The 18,101-nt window shown below is 36.7% G+C and overlaps 1 protein-coding gene across 1 annotated transcript in view; it reads left to right on the forward strand.

The window, feature by feature from the left end:
- NEB (nebulin) overlaps positions 1 to 18,101 on the forward strand; it is a 206,526-nt gene that overhangs the window by 66,941 nt on the left and 121,484 nt on the right. The window contains exons 48-62 of the mRNA XM_029934594.1: positions 42 to 353; positions 488 to 694; positions 1,368 to 1,472; positions 2,446 to 2,553; positions 5,495 to 5,806; positions 5,985 to 6,188; positions 9,575 to 9,679; positions 10,870 to 10,977; positions 11,328 to 11,639; positions 12,075 to 12,278; positions 12,821 to 12,925; positions 13,012 to 13,119; positions 14,139 to 14,450; positions 14,749 to 14,952; positions 15,453 to 15,557. Of these exons, the coding sequence (XP_029790454.1) occupies positions 42 to 353; positions 488 to 694; positions 1,368 to 1,472; positions 2,446 to 2,553; positions 5,495 to 5,806; positions 5,985 to 6,188; positions 9,575 to 9,679; positions 10,870 to 10,977; positions 11,328 to 11,639; positions 12,075 to 12,278; positions 12,821 to 12,925; positions 13,012 to 13,119; positions 14,139 to 14,450; positions 14,749 to 14,952; positions 15,453 to 15,557 (2,811 nt within the window). The remainder of the gene's footprint in view (positions 1 to 41; positions 354 to 487; positions 695 to 1,367; positions 1,473 to 2,445; positions 2,554 to 5,494; positions 5,807 to 5,984; positions 6,189 to 9,574; positions 9,680 to 10,869; positions 10,978 to 11,327; positions 11,640 to 12,074; positions 12,279 to 12,820; positions 12,926 to 13,011; positions 13,120 to 14,138; positions 14,451 to 14,748; positions 14,953 to 15,452; positions 15,558 to 18,101) is intronic.

Below are 18,101 nucleotides of genomic sequence, written 5' to 3' on the forward strand. Positions count from 1 at the left end.
TAAAAGAATTACTGAAACAAATATTCTGATTTTTTCCACAGTATAAATACAAATACAATTATGAAAAGGAAAGGGGGAAAATGGTTGGTTTCCGTAGTCTTGAGGATGATCCCAAGTTAGTCCATTCCATGCAAGTGGCTAAGATGCAGTCTGATCGGGAGTACAAGAAAAACTATGAGAAGACAAAAACCAGCTATCACACTCCTGCTGACATGCTCAGTGTCATGGCTGCCAAGGATGCCCAAGCCAACATCACCAACACCAACTACAAGCACTTGATTCACAAGTACGTCCTCCTTCCAGATGCCATGAGCATCGAGCTGACCAGAAATATGAATCGCATACAGAGTGATGTAAGTCTCTCTTTCTTCTGGGTAATAGTTGGAATCCTAGCACAGGAATGGAGGTCACAGCCCTCTATACTTTTGTGTCTAAACTGATAAAGTAATTGATGAGGTAAAGTAGAATTTGTCTCTTGTCTTTCTAGAATGAATACAAGCAAGACTACAATGAGTGGTACAAAGGGCTTGGCTGGAGTCCAGCTGGTTCCCTAGAAGTGGAGAAGGCCAAGAAAGCAACTGAATATGCCAGCGACCAGAAATACCGCCAGCATCCTAGCAACTTCCAGTTCAAGAAGCTGACTGACTCTATGGACATGGTTCTTGCCAAGCAGAATGCGCATACCATGAACAAGGTAGACAGCCATCCTTAGATTCAGCTCCTTCCATGCAGCTGTTCTTCCATACAGCTCCCAGCAACCAGGGCTAGCAGCCTCTGGTTCTTGTTTGGGAAATTTAGTGTGAGTCCACACTTCTGGGCAGTGACAGTTAGTTCTAGAGCATGTCCTTACATCATTTTCTTTTGCCTACTTCTTTCATTTCCCTTTTTTTTTTTTGAGAGAGAGAGGGGTGGGGGTGTGCAAGCACAGGAGCATAATTGGGGGAGGGGGAGAGAGAGAGAGTCAGTCTTAAGAAAGCTCCACATCCAGTACAGAGCCTGATGTAGGGCTCAGTCCCACAACTGTAAGATCAGGACCTGAACGGAAATCAAGAGGCGGACACTTACTGACTGAGCCACGCAGGTGCCCCATTTCCCTTGATCTTCTAATTGAGTTACAAATCATTTGTTTTTTTCTAATTATTATAAAATTTTCAATTCATTCTAGAAGATAGAAAATACCTACAATATGATTTTTTAAAAATCTGAGTTTGTTTTTGGTGTCTTTTCTGAATCATAGGCCACTTTAGTTACTAAATTTAATCTAATTCAAATTGAGTGCATTCAAATGCTGTTAAGTTATTTTCTTTCTTGTTGGTCCTAAAAAGCTATTCAAATTTCAAATGTCTTTTTATCCCCGAACTTCCTAGCACTTATATACCATTGACTGGAACAAAGATAAAACCAAGATTCATGTGATGCCAGATACGCCAGATATTTTACAAGCCAAGCAGAACCAAAATATGTTTAGCCAGGTAAAGTTATATAAAACTTTGACTTAAGACTTATTAAACTTATTCAATGATATAATGGTAAATAACTGATGTAAATGCAGAAGCAATGGAAATGAATGACTTAGACTGGAGCCAGAGATGCTGCAAAATATGGTGGTTAGAAGGAAGGGCTGTAGCTGTGCCTCTTATGTCCCATTGAGGCAGGAACTGTGCCTGTGTGATTAATCTCAGTACTCATTGTACTTGGCACAGAGTAGGAAATCAATAAATAATTGTTGAAAGAAAAAAATTGCATCAGACCTAGTTTGGGTTTGGGATTTTATGAATTATATAACATTAGGTCTAAGCCTGAGTTTCCTCATCCCTAAAATTGGGGCCATAATAATGCTTATGACATTAAGTTGCTGTGAGGACCAGATGAGAAATATTTATGGAAGGCTTTCCACATAGTACCTGTGTTGAATACATACTAAGTTCTGGATAACTTACAACTATTTTTATTATTATCCAGTTTTAACCCACTTGTATCCATTCAATAAATTTCAGGTATAAAGATTAAGTCATTTATTTCACCTCATAAAAGACATTTCAGCATTTATTTTATCAGATAATAAAACTTTTGTTACTGGCTTTTTGTTGTTGTTGTTGTTATCCATTATTTCCACATCTGTGGTTCAAATAGCCTAGACTATACTTTAGAGCAGGAGGAAAGTATCTGATATGCCATGCCCATATTATGTCTGAATAGAAAAGCAACTCTAAAGTTGTACTGTGTATCTCACAACTGAACCTATTTTCAGAGCCAGAAAATTGAAGCAAGATCCTGTAATGCTAAGTCAGTATTCCATAAAAATAGCTTGATTTGTTCTTATCCATATCTTTAGAGATAAGGTAGATGATGGAATCTGATATTTACTCTCTAGGTAAACTGGTGTTCAATAATCCATTGGGGTTTTAATATATACTGAATAATGCTAACTTATTTAATTTCCAGAAACTCTATAAACTTGGATGGGAAGAAGCATTGAAGAAAGGATATGATCTCCCAGTTGATGCAATTTCTGTGCAGATGGCCAAAGCTTCAAGAGACAATGCTAGCGATGTAAGTACTTGTTTGGCTTTTATGACATGTTATCCTAATGCTGGTAACTATTTTTACAGATAGGCCTTACTTTCAAAATGAATACCATTCCTTCATCTTCTCCTACACTTTTTATTTACCAAAAATTCACTTTTCTTTATGACCAATCCAGTATCAAACAAAGGACTTCTTGAATAGAGGTTGAGGCAGAGGACTTATAAGATCCATTATCCTAAGATGTTATGTTTCTAGACATTACAAAGAAAACAGAGATTTCAATTTTCCCCTGCTTGCCTGAAAATAATTTCCTGTTTCCTATTTGTCTATTTTAGACAAATCCAAAGTGCCAGTTAATAAATCAAAGTCAACAACCTGATGTTGATAAATTTTATATGCACATATTTCACAACTTAGCTGACAGTTATTTTTATTTAACCCATTCTTGATGTACATAATTATAATCAATTAGCTCGGGGCATAGAAAATTCAGAAAGGTTCAGAAATTTATGTTTAAGGTCCAGAGGGTTTAACTTTCTGTTGGACTTTTGTTCTCCAAGGCAACTTTTGGTTAAGATTGAAAAGGGTAGTTAATTTGGTAAATAAACTAGGTGTAATTCCTATTGACTAAGTTTTTGCAAATATTTGTCTTAGATATTCTGCATATAGATAAACATGTCATTGTGTTAACTCCAGAATTAACCTCAAAAACTGCAGATTACAAGCACTACCTCTTAAAATCTTTAAAACAAAACAAGGATTTGGGTTGGGGAAAGCCTGTCTAAAGACAGCACCATGAATTCTAAGAATATAAGGGCAGATTCTTTTTATCTTTTTCAAGTCTTTATATAAATTCTAGTTAGTTACCATATATGGTAAAACTAGTTTCAGATGTAGAATTTAGTGATTTATCACTTACATGTAACACCCAGTGATTCTCTTTAAGTCAGTTAATTTGTGGCATTCCAGAAATCTTAGAAATTAATTAGATGACTTATTACTACTCACTTATTGACTTGCAGGTTAATTCCTTATTAAAATGAATCGATATACTGATGAACCTACAGCAATGATGATGCTTGAATGTTCCCCTAGGAACATTTAATGTTATGTACTCCCTGTTAGGGTAAGATTGTTTAGAAATTGAAGAAATAGCATCAGTGATCTCCTCACTGTACATTTGATAGGACCTAATTTCTTAGGTAATCTTTTGAAATCTTACCCTAAAATTTAAGTGAACTTTCCTACCATTGTAGAGATTATATCTCTTCTCAGTTTCAAATGGTTTGTATATTCTATAAAAATGTAAGGAAATTAGAGCTATTTTTATGAGTACTTAATAAATTATAATTATAGGTTTTGGTTAGGAGATAACATGAAGTCTATTTAATTCAGTCTCCTACTCGGTGTCCTGCCTTCTCTCAATCTCCAAGAGATCGTCATCTGGTCTGTGGACACGTACACATAAGAATTTTTGTGTCTTTCAGGGAAGGTCATTTCCTTGTTTGATCATCTCTAATTAGTTCCCTATTTTGAACTTGAATATGTTGTCAGTCAACTCTAGGTCTGTGTTCTGGAACATCACAAAGTAACTTATTTCCCCTTCACCTGATATCTCTTCATATTACAAGTTTCTTTTTCTCCTTTGGTTTTAGTGTTAGAAGTCCTACAATATTCTGAATATTCAATATTCTTAAAAGTCCTTCACGCTACTTGTGATTTATTCTACTTGTTTTTTCCAGTACCGCTTTCAAGATAGTGCCCCAGAATATAGTATTGTTTTCCTGTTATAAGAGGTCAGGGTAAATGAGCTGCTTTTTAAAAAATTGTTTAATATTAAAATTTTTTAATATTTATTTTTGAGAGACAGAGTGCAAGCAGGGGAGGGGCAGAGGGAGAGGGAGACAGAGAATATGAAGCAGGCTCCAGGTTCCGAGCTGTTAGCACAGAGCCCGATGTGGGGCTTGAACTCACGACTGTGAAATAACGACCAGAGCTGAAGTCAGACGCTTAACCAACTAAGCCACCCAGGCACCCCGAGAGTAAATGATTTCTGATTTGCTTTTATCTGTGCCCCTACAGAATCCATGACTACTTTTATAAGAAATGTTGTAAGATTGCCCATATCGAGCTTATGGTCCACTTAAACTTTTTTGAGTATTTCTAATATACATAACCATGAAGCTGGGTAGAACCCAAGAGAGTAGAACCTAACTCCATGAAATGTAATGTGTGCTGGGAATCTAGCATCAAGTAAATGCTGTTATTACTATCATTATTATTGTCACTGTTGCTATTGTCATTCAGTATTAATGCAGGTTTTTCCCAATTGATCTAAATACCGGATTTCATTTTTCTTAAGTTTATGTAGTTCATTTTGACTTCATCTTAGCAGTATGTTGAGGTCTTGTGGAGTTTTCTTTCTAATCTAATCTATTAAGCTATTTTTAGCTACATGTGCATGAAGATATGGATCCTGAACAGGATAAGTTTATAGGACATAACCATATGATAAACCACCAAAAATCCTACTGCTTAATAAATTAATCTATACTATCAGACTTGTTCATCAAGTCCTGAACCTTTCTTGTTTTCCTGCCATTTAGCCCACACCTATTTATCATTCCCAAAAGGCTATCACAAGACCTTTACCTTTGTTTATCACTAATATTACCCTGAAGTCAGTATACACAATGTCTAGCATACCATGGCATATATTTTTGCCTCTAGTTAGAATTAATTTATTATCATAACCTTTCTTGATAATGAACTACATTGCATTTCTTTGGAAGCCTCTAGGTCAGTTTTTATATTTCTTACTAAGTTAACATGGACATCCCTTTTCTCACTTGAGTTTTGGAAAATAAACATGCAAACAAAGCAAATGGAGCTTTTAAGCTCAAATTGTTGAGCTTCACTTGACCTCTGTTTATGTTAATGAGAGAACTGTTTCTTTTGATTTCAGTTTAAATACAAACAAGGCTACCGCAAACAACTTGGCCACCATATCGGATTCCGGAGTCTGGAAGATGATCCAAAGCTTGTATTATCCATGAATGTAGCCAAAATGCAGAGTGAAAGGGAATACAAGAAGGACTTTGAGAAGTGGAAGACCAAGTTCAGCAGCCCAGTGGACATGTTAGGAGTGGTCCTGGCCAAGAAGTGCCAGGCCTTAGTCAGTGATGTGGACTACAAGAACTACCTGCATCAGTGGACCTGCCTGCCAGACCAGAACGATGTTATACAAGCTAAAAAAGTTTATCAACTACAGAGTGAGGTCAGTTTCTTTTTAATTCAGTAGCTTATATGTTGCTATTTGAGTATAAGTCAGAGAGAGTTAAAAGAGGAATTATTGTTGAATACCTAAAATGCATCTGTTTGTAATACATAGAATCACTTGAGTCCAGGGTCCAGATGAGGGTGGGGTTTTGATGGAGTGCCTTGTATTTTCACAGAATCTGTATAAGTCTGACCTTGAGTGGCTGAGAGGCATAGGATGGAGTCCCCTGGGTTCTCTGGAGGCAGAAAAGAACAAACGGGCTTCAGAAATCATCAGTGAAAAGAAATACCGTCAGCCTCCAGACAGAAACAAGTTCACCAGCATTCCTGATGCCATGGACATAGTTCTGGCAAAGACAAATGCCAAAAATAGGAGTGATGTGAGTAACTCTTTAGAAATAAATAGGAAAATGATAGTACCTGATGCCTGGTAGGTACTCAATAGGATTTGTTTCATTAGTAGAATAGCATAGCATAGCATACCACATGGTACAACATAACACAATGTTTAATACTTGGTTGCTTCATTTGAATTTTTAACTACCTGTATTGGATCATGTAAAATTAGTATCAATTTTTGTCACCAAAATCAAGTTTTGTCACCTTTCTTTTTTATTTACTTATTTATTTCTCTCTTTATCTATCCATCCATCCAACCATCCATTATGAAAATTAGAAAACTATTGAACATACTTTTTTCTTTGAAACTTGAATGCATTAAAGACCTAGATTTCTGTTGTTGGGATAGAGTGTTTGAGAGGGCAGTATTTTTGAGCACTTTGCACCGACGAAGTAGGACTGTTAAAAAGAGTGTATTTTCTCCCAAGGGATTATAATGCATCTTGTTAAGCCGAATCAAGACAAGCAGAGAACACATACACATAAACATTTGCTTACATATATACATGTACACATACATATTGTGTGTGTGTATCTCATCTTCAAATTATTTCCTTCTCCAGCACTGACACCAGTGTCTAACATGTAACTCTCAATATTTACTGAATAAAATAAATGAAAGATAGTAGTGTAGAGTAATTCTATGCAAAGAAGGGAAAGATTACTCATCATTGTTCAATGAGAAGCATAACTCTGAAAATTACAGAAAGTTGAATTATGTGCACTGAGATTCTGGAACTGATAAAGTTTAAATTTACATATAATAATTGTTTGGGTCTTAGAAGGATCTGAATATTTATAATACCTATATATTTTACTCATATCATGTATATTAGTGTTGATATAAAGTTCATAACTAGTTTATAGTAAGCATTTGATAACTTGTAGCTGCTTTTTTTCCAATCAACCCATCACAGACTTCTCACAATGTTTACATCCAAAATCTATAAAAATGCTGACCTGTTAGCTTTATTATAAATATTCAAGTTTTCATCTCTTCTTTTTTATTTTTATGATGGCAATTTGAATCCAACCAGTTAATAAAGCAACAAATTTATGCAGAAGAACATCTCCCCCTTTGGGAACCAAGTTTCTTTTCTCTCCATGAAATAGGGCTGTTTATAGAGCTCTGAGCTAATAAGGTGGCCAAGAGAAACTCAGTCATGAAGTTAATCAGTATTAATGTCTCACAACAGACCTCTTCAACAGCATACCCTGGTTATAGGAAGGCCAAAGAACTGGTCCCCTCAGTCGTCAGAAGAGGGCCACTTGGATCCTTGAGCCTGCTATCTGTCCTTTTGAATAGACCAATACTTCTCTCTCAGTATAAACAAATACTAGCATTTTCTCTGTTTTTCAGGGAGCAGAGGGAGGGGTTGGTGTGAAAGTGACACATGCCATTGAGGAAATGGTCCCATTTAATGGTTCTCAGTCAGATACAGTTTTGTCCCACAGGGGACATTTGGCAACCCCTGGAGACCTTTTCTGTTGTCACAACTTGAGGATGGCATGCTACTGGCATCTAGTGGATAGAAGTCAGGGGTGCTGCTAAACATTCTAGAAACGTACAGGACAGCACCCCTGCAACCAAGAATCCTCCAGTATACAGCACCAGTAGTGCTGAGGTTAAGAATCTCTGATCTTAATGAGAAAGGTTAGTGCATAACCAGGATAAGCATATGTGCAAATTCACAAGGCTTGCTTTGTTTTGGTCCTGAAGGTCTTAATCAATTTCTCTGGACTATGTGGATTGTAGTAAGCATGTTCAGGAAGGAGAAAAGTACCAACCCTGTTATTCAACACTGCATGCCACAAGGAGAAATGGACAAATCCAAGAAACCAATGAGAGTTCTAAAATTGTGTATATTGAAATCTCAAGTATACAAAAGTTGCAAAAATGGTACAAATAACGGATACATATTTACACAGTAAATATATAAATATAATTATATGTGTATATATATCTTCACTCCAGTTCCCCAGTTGTTAGCATTTATCACATTTGCTTCCCCCCACTTTTTCTCCCTATTTTTCTTTCATATATATCTAAGTTGTTTTATGATGCCTCTCTATCCCTAAATATTTCATTGTGCATTTCCTGAAAATGAGAACATTTCTTTTACATAACCACAGTGATCAGTGCAATGATCAAAATCAGGAAATTAATGTTGAAACAATACTAGTCTATAGAATTTATTCAATATTTCCACGAATGTCCTTTCCACAAAAACCATTTTCTGACCCAGATTCCATCCAAGATCACACATGAAATTTGCTTGTCATATCTGTAGTCTCCTGTAATCTGGACTGGTTCCTCACTATTCCTTTGCCTTCTAAGACCTGACATTTGAGAAGAGCATGGGCTAGTCATTTTGTAGAATCTCCCCCACTTTGGGTTTTTCTTACCCTCATGACTGCATTCATGTTTTGTACTTTTAGCAGGACAGCACATGTGGTATCCTCCTCCAAATGTCATATCCAGTGACACAAGATACCAGTTTGTTCTGTTACTGATCATTTTAATTTTGGTCACTTGGTTAAAATGATATTATTTTTTGGAATTGATAAGTATCTTGTGGGGAGATTCTGACACTGTAAGTATCCTGTTTTTCATCAAACATTTAACTCCCTTGTGTTAGTACATCAGTGAGATTTTTTTTTACATTTATTTATTATTGACAGACAGAGATGGGAGAGGGAGAGACAGAGGGAGACACAGAATCTGAAGCGAGCTCCAGGCTCTGAGCTTTCAGCACAGAGCTTGATGCGGGGCCTGAACCCACGAACTGTGATATCATAACATGAGCTGAAGCCGGATGCTTAGCTGACTGAGCCACCCAGGCTCCCCATCAATGAGATTTTTGTTTGGGTTCCCTTGTCTTCTGTTGAAGAAAGATAGAGGATGGCTCTGGGACATATAAGAGATTTTGGATAAATTCCATATGAAATTCTCTTAGGCTCCTAATCCCCCCCCAAATTATCATAGGGTATAATAATAAATAAAACATAGTGAATGCAACCCCCTAATTTCTAGATATACCTTGAATACATCTTCCTTTAAAACTGAAGGAAATTTTTATAATCAGATGGAGAACTTCTGCTTTATTTGATCATCTTGGCAAAGACTGATTACTTAGGTTGATTTCTAAGGAGCAGGGTTGTTTGTAACTTTGAAAAGGTAATCCATACTTTATATTTTGAAAGGCAGTTATGCCCCAGAAAAATAAAAAAATACTGTACCTAATTTTCTGCTTATGCTGTCAGTTAAAATGCTTAATTCAGATGAATTTAGTAATCCTGTTTGAAGTTGATGATGTCATTGACTAATCTAACAAAACCACTGTAAATCTCTTATTTCATATTTTAGAGACTTTATAGAGAAGCTTGGGATAAGGACAAGACTCAAATCCACATCATGCCTGATACACCAGACATTATTCTGGCTAAAGCAAACTTAATCAATACAAGTGATGTAAGTTTCCAGAATCAGTATGTATTTTCAGAAAGCTTATTGTAACTATTTCTAAGACAGTGAATTTTTTTGGAAGTTTGAATGTCTGAATCATCTTAATGATAAACTACATGTGACTTAGATTTCTTATTTAGTGGCTTTTAGCTTAAATATCTAATTGGCACTCCCTGTCTCAGGCAGAGTTACAAATATGTGCTGTTTGTTTCTTGTAGTCCTTTATTGCACATACCGTCATAATGTAATGGTTTCTAGTGCTCTCCTATATGTGGATGCTGCTTCTCCCAGTCCGAGACAATTTGTATTGGTATTGGGCCTGCAGTGTGTAGCTAGTATGGTGCCCAACACACGTGAAATTTCAAATGAACAAGCATAAAAAATCCATGTATAATTCCATTTTTATTTTTATTATCATAACATGGTATCCTGAAATATGTAGATATAAAAATTAAATATTTTAAAGACAAATTCTAAACTCAAATAGGAAGACTTTAACATTAAATAATGTGTTAGAATAATGCCACAGATGACTAAACTATAAACACATCCCAAGATCAATAGGCATTTTAAACAATCTGGTTTCTGGACAGAATGCATTAAATTCTCACTTGTTTCATTATGTAACAAATCTGAAGAAGCAAGTTGTTTCATTTAGACTCTTAAAAGTCAACATTTAAAGTTTCCTCCCCCAAATCTTAGATTTAAAAAGTTATGAAGGATTTTGTTTCTTACCTACAGACGGGGATCCTGCTACGGACAGCCCTATATTGTGAAATAGACTCTATTTTACAATGCCTTAGCCACATGAAAGAGAGAGCCCATTAGGCATAATTTTTCCCCACTAAAGTCAATGCCCTTTTCCAACAAAAACCTCTGATGAAACACTCAAAGGTAATTGGAAAATGGCACCTAAAGGATATTTTATTTCCTTTCTCTATCAATTTGCTTCTGCTTCATGCTCAGAAGTATTTGGGAAGAGCTGAAATTTAATTTTGTTGATCTGGCAATTGATGAGCTTTAAAGTTTAAAATGGGATCTGTAGCAATCAATGGGCATGATTTGCAATTACATTGAGTATTCTAGAGCAGATACTATTGTCAGGGATTCTTAAAATATTTAGCACGTTGCATTCATTCTGCTGTGGTTGTTTATGGAAAACAGTTTTTCCTAAAGTGATCTTCATCTCTTAACAGAAACTCTACCGAATGGGTTATGAGGAGTTGAAGAAAAAAGGTTACGATCTCCCCCTTGATGCCATACCAATCAAAGCAGCAAAAGCATCCCGAGAAATTGCCAGTGAAGTAAGACTTTATTCCCTGTGTATACTGATTTGATTGCAGTTTATCACTTTAAAGCATTTTCAATCTAATTTTAAATTGAAAAGAATCTTCCAAGGAGTAACAAATTAAAACAGAGTGAAATGATCCCAGAGATGTAGGGTGGGATAATGACAAACTCAAGGTATTTGTAGCTGGAATTTGTATGAAGTTTATTATGTATGAAATTTGTAGCTGGAGTTAGTGTTTAATGTTTTGTATCAAAAACTTAAACCTGTGGTTCTCTAGGCTTTGTGAAATATTTAGAGTTAATGTGCTTTGTAATTGCAACATAAGTTAATCTTGAAAGGAACAAGACATATTTTTTCCTTTAGTACAAGTATAAGGAAGGCTTTCGCAAGCAACTTGGCCACCACATTGGAGCCCGGGACATCAAGGATGACCCCAAGATGATGTGGTCCATGCACGTGGCCAAGATCCAGAGTGACAGGGAGTACAAGAAGGACTTTGAGAAGTGGAAGACCAAGTTCAGCAGCCCCGTGGACATGTTGGGGGTGGTCCTGGCCAAGAAGTGCCAGACCTTGGTCAGTGACGTGGACTACAAGAACTACCTGCATGAGTGGACATGCCTGCCTGACCAGAACGACGTCATCCATGCTCGGCAGGCCTATGACCTCCAGAGTGATGTGAGTCCAAGATTCTCCTTTGGCCAACTAAACACCATAACCGCTTTCCTAAGAATCAAATCTTCCCTAAAGTAAGGGGAGTTGAATTTACACAACTGAGTTCTATAGCCCTGGATTATTGCCCATGCCCCTTCCAACCCCCTCACACATCTGGAGACACCATTACCCGGCAGGCAAAGCCCCTGTTGCTTTGGTTAAAGACTCCGGTATGTCGATCTAGAAGAGTTGGGTCTTTCCCTTTGTGCTGCAGTTTTAAGTGTTTTCCGAAATATGCTTCTAATCTGAATATTCCATCCAACAAAGCATACCAAAATTTGTAAATTTCCCAAGGATTCAAGCATGAAAATATATAGCAAAATATGATACATAATATATAACTTTATTTATTTAAGGGTGTTTAATTATGCTTTAGTGGTTTGTCATTTACAATTTCAGAATTTGTACAAGTCTGACCTTCAGTGGCTAAGAGGCATTGGCTGGTTACCCAGTGGCTCTCTTGAGGATGAAAAGAACAAGAGAGCTTCCCAGATTTTGAGTGATCATGTTTACCGTCAGCACCCAGATAAATTCAAGTTTTCTAGCCTTATGGACTCCATCCCAATGGTTTTGGCAAAAAACAATGCTATTACCATGAACCATGTAAGTCTTTACTTGAAGAGGGTACTAGTGTGTGTGTATGTGTGTGTGTGTTAACATGGTAATCTGTTTCTATAAAAGAAAAATCATATTTAATTCTTTTCTTCAAATTAAAGTGGTTTTTATATTCAGTATGCTTCTTACTGATATGAGACATCTAGACCTAAAGGTGTCACAAGTACAGGGATGCCCAGTTGTCTCATTTGGTTAGACATCTGACTCTTGATTTTAGTTGAGGTCAATCTAATGATCTCACCATTTGTGGGTTCAAGGCCTGTGTCAGGCTCTATGATGACAGTGCAGAGCCTAGTTGGAATTCTCCCTTTCCTTCTCTCTCTGCCCCTTCCCCGCTCACTTGCTCATTCATTCATTCATTCATTCATTCTCTCTCTCTCTCTGTTAATAAATAAGCATTTAAAAAATGAAGGTGTCACAAACAGCAGCTCACAGAGTAGACTGTCTTTACTCTCATTAAGAACCAGATTATTTTTATGTATCTATTCATTACTAGCCTGTACTAGTCACATCTTTTTTGTTTGTTTTAGCGCCTCTATACGGAAGCTTGGGATAAAGATAAAACCACTGTCCACATTATGCCAGATACCCCTGAAGTTTTACTAGCTAAACAAAACAAAATAAATTACAGTGAGGTAAGCAATATATTCCTTGTGCATGATGCACTTTGCTTATACTGCACTTTACAAGTCAAACTTACGATGATATGTGTCTTTCTCAGAAACTATATAAACTTGGCCTAGAAGAAGCCAAAAGGAAAGGCTATGATATGCGGTTGGATGCCATTCCCATTAGGGCAGCCAAGGCCTCCAGAGACATTGCAAGTGAAGTAAGTGTACCTGAAAAGTTCTTTGCCTTAGCTTTGGCTCACAGATTTCTTTCTCTCCTGGTTATATAGTAGGGCAAGTAAGCTATGACGTTAAAGTTTTGCTAGCAATCTTTTTTCTAAGTAAAAATGGTAATGAAATTCTTAACACAAAGCTATCTTTGAGTCCATAGCAACATGCATTTCAATATATTGTCCATTTCCTGCTGAGTGAAGCATTAGATATCTTGACTATAGTTCAGACATTTTTTAGGCTTTTCTACATGATATATTCTTATATACAATTGAATTCATTATAGGATTGCTTCAGAAAAAACCTATGCCTTATGAAATAGTGAACCTACAAGGGCTGAGGGACTGGGACACGTTATTCATAGTCCATCCACACATACCATATTTACTTCTGTGTCCAGTGATTGGTTGCCAATATTTATTTTAAGTGACAGCTTTGCTCACATTTCTAGAAATGTGTATCCTTCTATTTCATTAGTCCATGAAGTAAAAAATATATTTTTTATTTCCAAAATATGGGAAGTAGCCATCATAATTTAAAAATAAATTTTCAATAATCAGAGAAGGGTTAAAAGTATTAACATATAGCAACATAATGTAATATCTGCTGCCTTTAAAGTTCATGTTTGTAGAGAATATTTGACATAGGAATGCTTATACAATAAAAGAAAAAAGCAGGTATATACAATATGACTCCTATTCGAATTTTATTCTCTGTCATACACGCACATACACACACACACACACACACACACACACTCCAAAAATCAGTTTTATAATAATTGTCACTGAATGGTAGAATAATGTCTTTATTTTCATTTTTGTCTCCATTTTCATTTTCTAAGGGGCTTACAACGTGTATGTATGTCTGTGTATATATCTATGTATCTATATATCTATATATTCAGGAGGAAATCATTATATTTTTAATGAATAGGAAAATTGGGGCCTAGTAATTGCTTTTTACTAATAGCTAAAATAGTTGACTGTCAGTGTATTTTTTCTTCTAGTTCAAGTACAAAGAAGGCTATCGTAAGCAGCTTGGCCATCACATTGGTGCCCGAGCAATACATGATGATCCTAAGATGATGTGGTCCATGCACGTGGCCAAGATCCAGAGTGACAGGGAGTACAAGAAGGACTTTGAGAAGTGGAAGACCAAGTTCAGCAGCCCCGTGGACATGTTGGGGGTGGTCCTGGCCAAGAAGTGCCAGACCTTAGTCAGTGACATAGACTACAAGAACTACCTGCATGAATGGACATGCCTGCCTGACCAGAACGATGTCATCCATGCTCGGCAAGCCTACGACCTCCAGAGTGACGTGAGTATCTGAATATCATAATGATGTGGAAAGGTAGGAAATTAATGAAGTAACACTCCTTGGAGAAGGTAGCAATAGGCAGAACCAAGCTTACCAGTTCCTGCAAGGCAGGAATCGCATTTCTTCTTTCCTTGTGAGGACTAATTATTTAACCTTCCAGACCAAAAAAAAAGTGTTGTCAGATATGCTACCTGTCCATTATACTGAATTTTCAAGAGTGATCTTTATTTCATATCCTTTAGATAAAAGTGTTTTCTCAATGCAAAGATAAAATTTTATTGACTATTTGTGTCAACAGAATATGTACAAGTCAGATCTCCAATGGTTGAGAGGCATCGGCTGGGTTCCTATTGGCTCTTTGGATGTGGAAAAATGCAAAAGGGCATCTGAAATTTTGAGTGATAAAATCTATCGCCAGCCTCCAGACAGATTCAAATTTACCAGTGTGACTGATTCTTTGGAACAAGTGTTAGCCAAGAATAATGCCATTACCATGAACAAGGTAAGGCTTCAAAATTTGGAGAACCAAGGTAGGACACCTAAAAGCAAAATCAAAGAAAAAGAAACATAATCAGGAAAAGAAAGCACTGTGCAACAAAAGACTATCTATCTATCTATCTATCTATCTACCTACCTACCTACCTACCTACCTACCTAATGTATCTATCTATCCATCCATCCATCCTTATCTATTTATCTGGTATATGTACCATTTATATTTATTTACTTCAGTATGGTTTTGATAAAAAAATTTTTATGGAAGATCATCTTTGCATAAAACGGTATCCTCAATTTCCTTTTGCTAACATACGTTTAAGATGACCATAAGGCACTCAAATATCTGTTCTATGAACTGATTATTTGAAGATTTATCTACCATACATGTGTATAAAATGTATAACCTTTTGTTATTTTTGTTTATAAAGTTCTTGTGCCCCTGAAATTCTTATTAATTATACACTGAGTTTTTTTCCTGATGGCATTAAATATTTTCTTTGATAGCGTTTATACACAGAAGCCTGGGACAAAGACAAGACCCAGATCCACATCATGCCAGACACACCAGAAATTATGTTGGCAAGAATGAACAAAATCAACTACAGTGAGGTGGGAGCAGACACTAATTCTATGAAGTTTGCATGTGTTTATTTCAGTTAATCTGTCCAAGATGATGTAATAATAAACAACAATTATATAAAGAATCTTTTTTCTTGTTCGGTTTGAATAGCCACTCTTGCATTTCTCAATTCTCATCCTAAACAGCCAACTTCAAGTAATATAAATTATCACTTATGAAGTGACAATAATAAGAACTAATGATTTAAGCAGTAACCATAAGAATAATCAAAACTTTTTCTTTTATTAATTTTTTAAGTTGGGAAATTAGCAATAGATCATTTATCTCCTCCTTATGCTGTATCACTGTGCTAAGTCTATTTTTCATGTATGATTTATTTTTTCAAAATTGTGGTTTAAAGTCAAATTTTTAAGATTTTTAATGTATAAAATTAAGTCAGGGACTAAAGTTACAGTATTATCAAATAACACTGAGAGAAGGAGACAGAAACAGAGGATCTGCCAGGGCATATATCAGCGAACCCATTTCCTTTTTGCCCTCTGTGAGCATGGGGCCGTGTCTTCATGTCAGACCATGTCAAACAACAGATGTTTAGCCCAAGAGCCTCTCTTCTAGTCCAAGAGTCCCCGCCCAATAGGTTATCATCCTGCCTTTGCTTAAGTGTTGTTAGTGACAAGGAATTTATCTCCTAAATCAGCCCATTTGTTCTCAAAAATTCCTTTAGAAGATGCTTGTGATATACTGAGTCAAAGGTTTCTCTCTCCAGACTTCGATAGTCTTCTGAGGCTATGCAAAACCAATCTCTGCCAACGCCACAGAGATGAAGAGAGGTACTCTGGTGCCTCTCCTGCCACCTCACCCCAAGCTCGCTTTCTAATCCAAACATCCCCAGTTCCTGGGCATTCCTCACATGACACTCCTGCTAGAATGTGACCCTCGAAACCAAACAAAATTTTGCAAGTATAGAATATAGTTGACATCTTATTTCTTCGTATGGACATTTGACCTCCTTTTCTGTGTTGGCAGCTATACCACTGCTGGGGCACATGGAACTTGGAATCAACTGAACCCCCTAAGACATTTTGCTTGTGCTTAAGCTAGGTTTCCTCTAGCCTGAATTTACACATTTGGGAACTTAAATTCAGTTTAAAATCAGTTTAAAGGTTGACTTTTGTCTCTGTGCAATTTCTTCTTCTTAGATTAAGCCTATTGGTTTAAGCCTGTGGAGATTTGATATATGAGTTATTTCTCCCAGCTTTGTGCTACGAGAAAAAGAATATATTGTTTATTTGAAAATATAAGTCAATAATATATTACTCTAAGCATGATATAACTTAGAGAATTTAGCTAGATGAGCCACCCTCTTAAGTCATTTTATTTTGGAGAGTGTAAACTAATTTTAGCACTTATATAACTAATTCTCAATTGTCACCAGAATTGAAAAACATCAAGTCCTACTTGCAAAGCAAAAAAGAGTGAATTTTTTAGCAAAAGCTATAACATAAGTCCTGTATTGTTACAGGAAAACATGTATTGTGTGTGTTAGAATTTCAGGAGACAAAGAGCCTCTGCAACTAGCCTCTCAGCATTTCTGGAATTCTGGGCTCTGTCTTTGCTACAAAAGCTCAGAGATGCTGTGGTGTTGCTGTTGGTTGGAAGAGACCCAGTGAGAATGCCCTGAATTGACTGGTTAAACCTGCTTGGGCTGTTTTCTCGGTCTTTTCTCTCTCAGCTTAATTCAATTCTTTTGTAATTTTTTTCTCATTTAGGATAGGAAGATAAAATGCAGATTTGATTATGTCACTCTCCCTCAAAGATTATTGATAGTTTCCTATTTCCTATGAAATCAAGCACAAACTTGTTTTGGCACCAAGCCTTCTGTCCAACTCCAGATTCTTTTCAGGCTTCTCTTGCACTTATCCCTGGCACTGCTCCCCCCTTTCTTTGATACCCCTGCACCGTCACTCCCTTGTGCTTTGATTCATGCAACTCCCTCTGCCTTTGACTCCCATCTCAGTCTACTGAGACCATACTCATCACTCATCACTCAAGGTCCAATGCAAAGATCAATCCCTCTACAGGAACTTTCCTGATTCTTAATTCAGGATTAAATACTCCTTCCCAGAGCTCTTTGCTAATAATATGGTCTAACCACTTTTATTGGTAGCCTAATCTGTAGGTTATCAGTCTTTGCATCAGTTCCCCCCAAAACCCTGATGGTGGGAGAGGCCTCATACTCATCTTTGATTCCCAAGCACCCAGCACAGTCACAGCACACTGTTGGGTCAGAATAGATGTAGAGTGAATGAATTTCTATGATCCACAGTTGGTCAAGTCTTTCCCCCTTATCCACATTTTACCACCTAGACCCATGAGTTTCAGCTTAATTTTTTAGTTCTCTTCAAAATTGAGTCATGAGGGGTGCCTGAGTGGCTCAGTCGGTTAAGCATCTGACTCTTGGTTTCAGCTCAAGTCATGATCTCATGGTTTTGTGACTTCAAGCCCCACATTGGGCTCCATGCTGACAGTGCAGAGCCTGCTTGGGATTCTCTTCTCCCCTCTCTCTCTGCCCC

Source organism: Suricata suricatta, chromosome 3 (assembly GCF_006229205.1).
Source record: "Suricata suricatta isolate VVHF042 chromosome 3, meerkat_22Aug2017_6uvM2_HiC, whole genome shotgun sequence".
NCBI lineage: Eukaryota > Metazoa > Chordata > Mammalia > Carnivora > Herpestidae > Suricata > Suricata suricatta.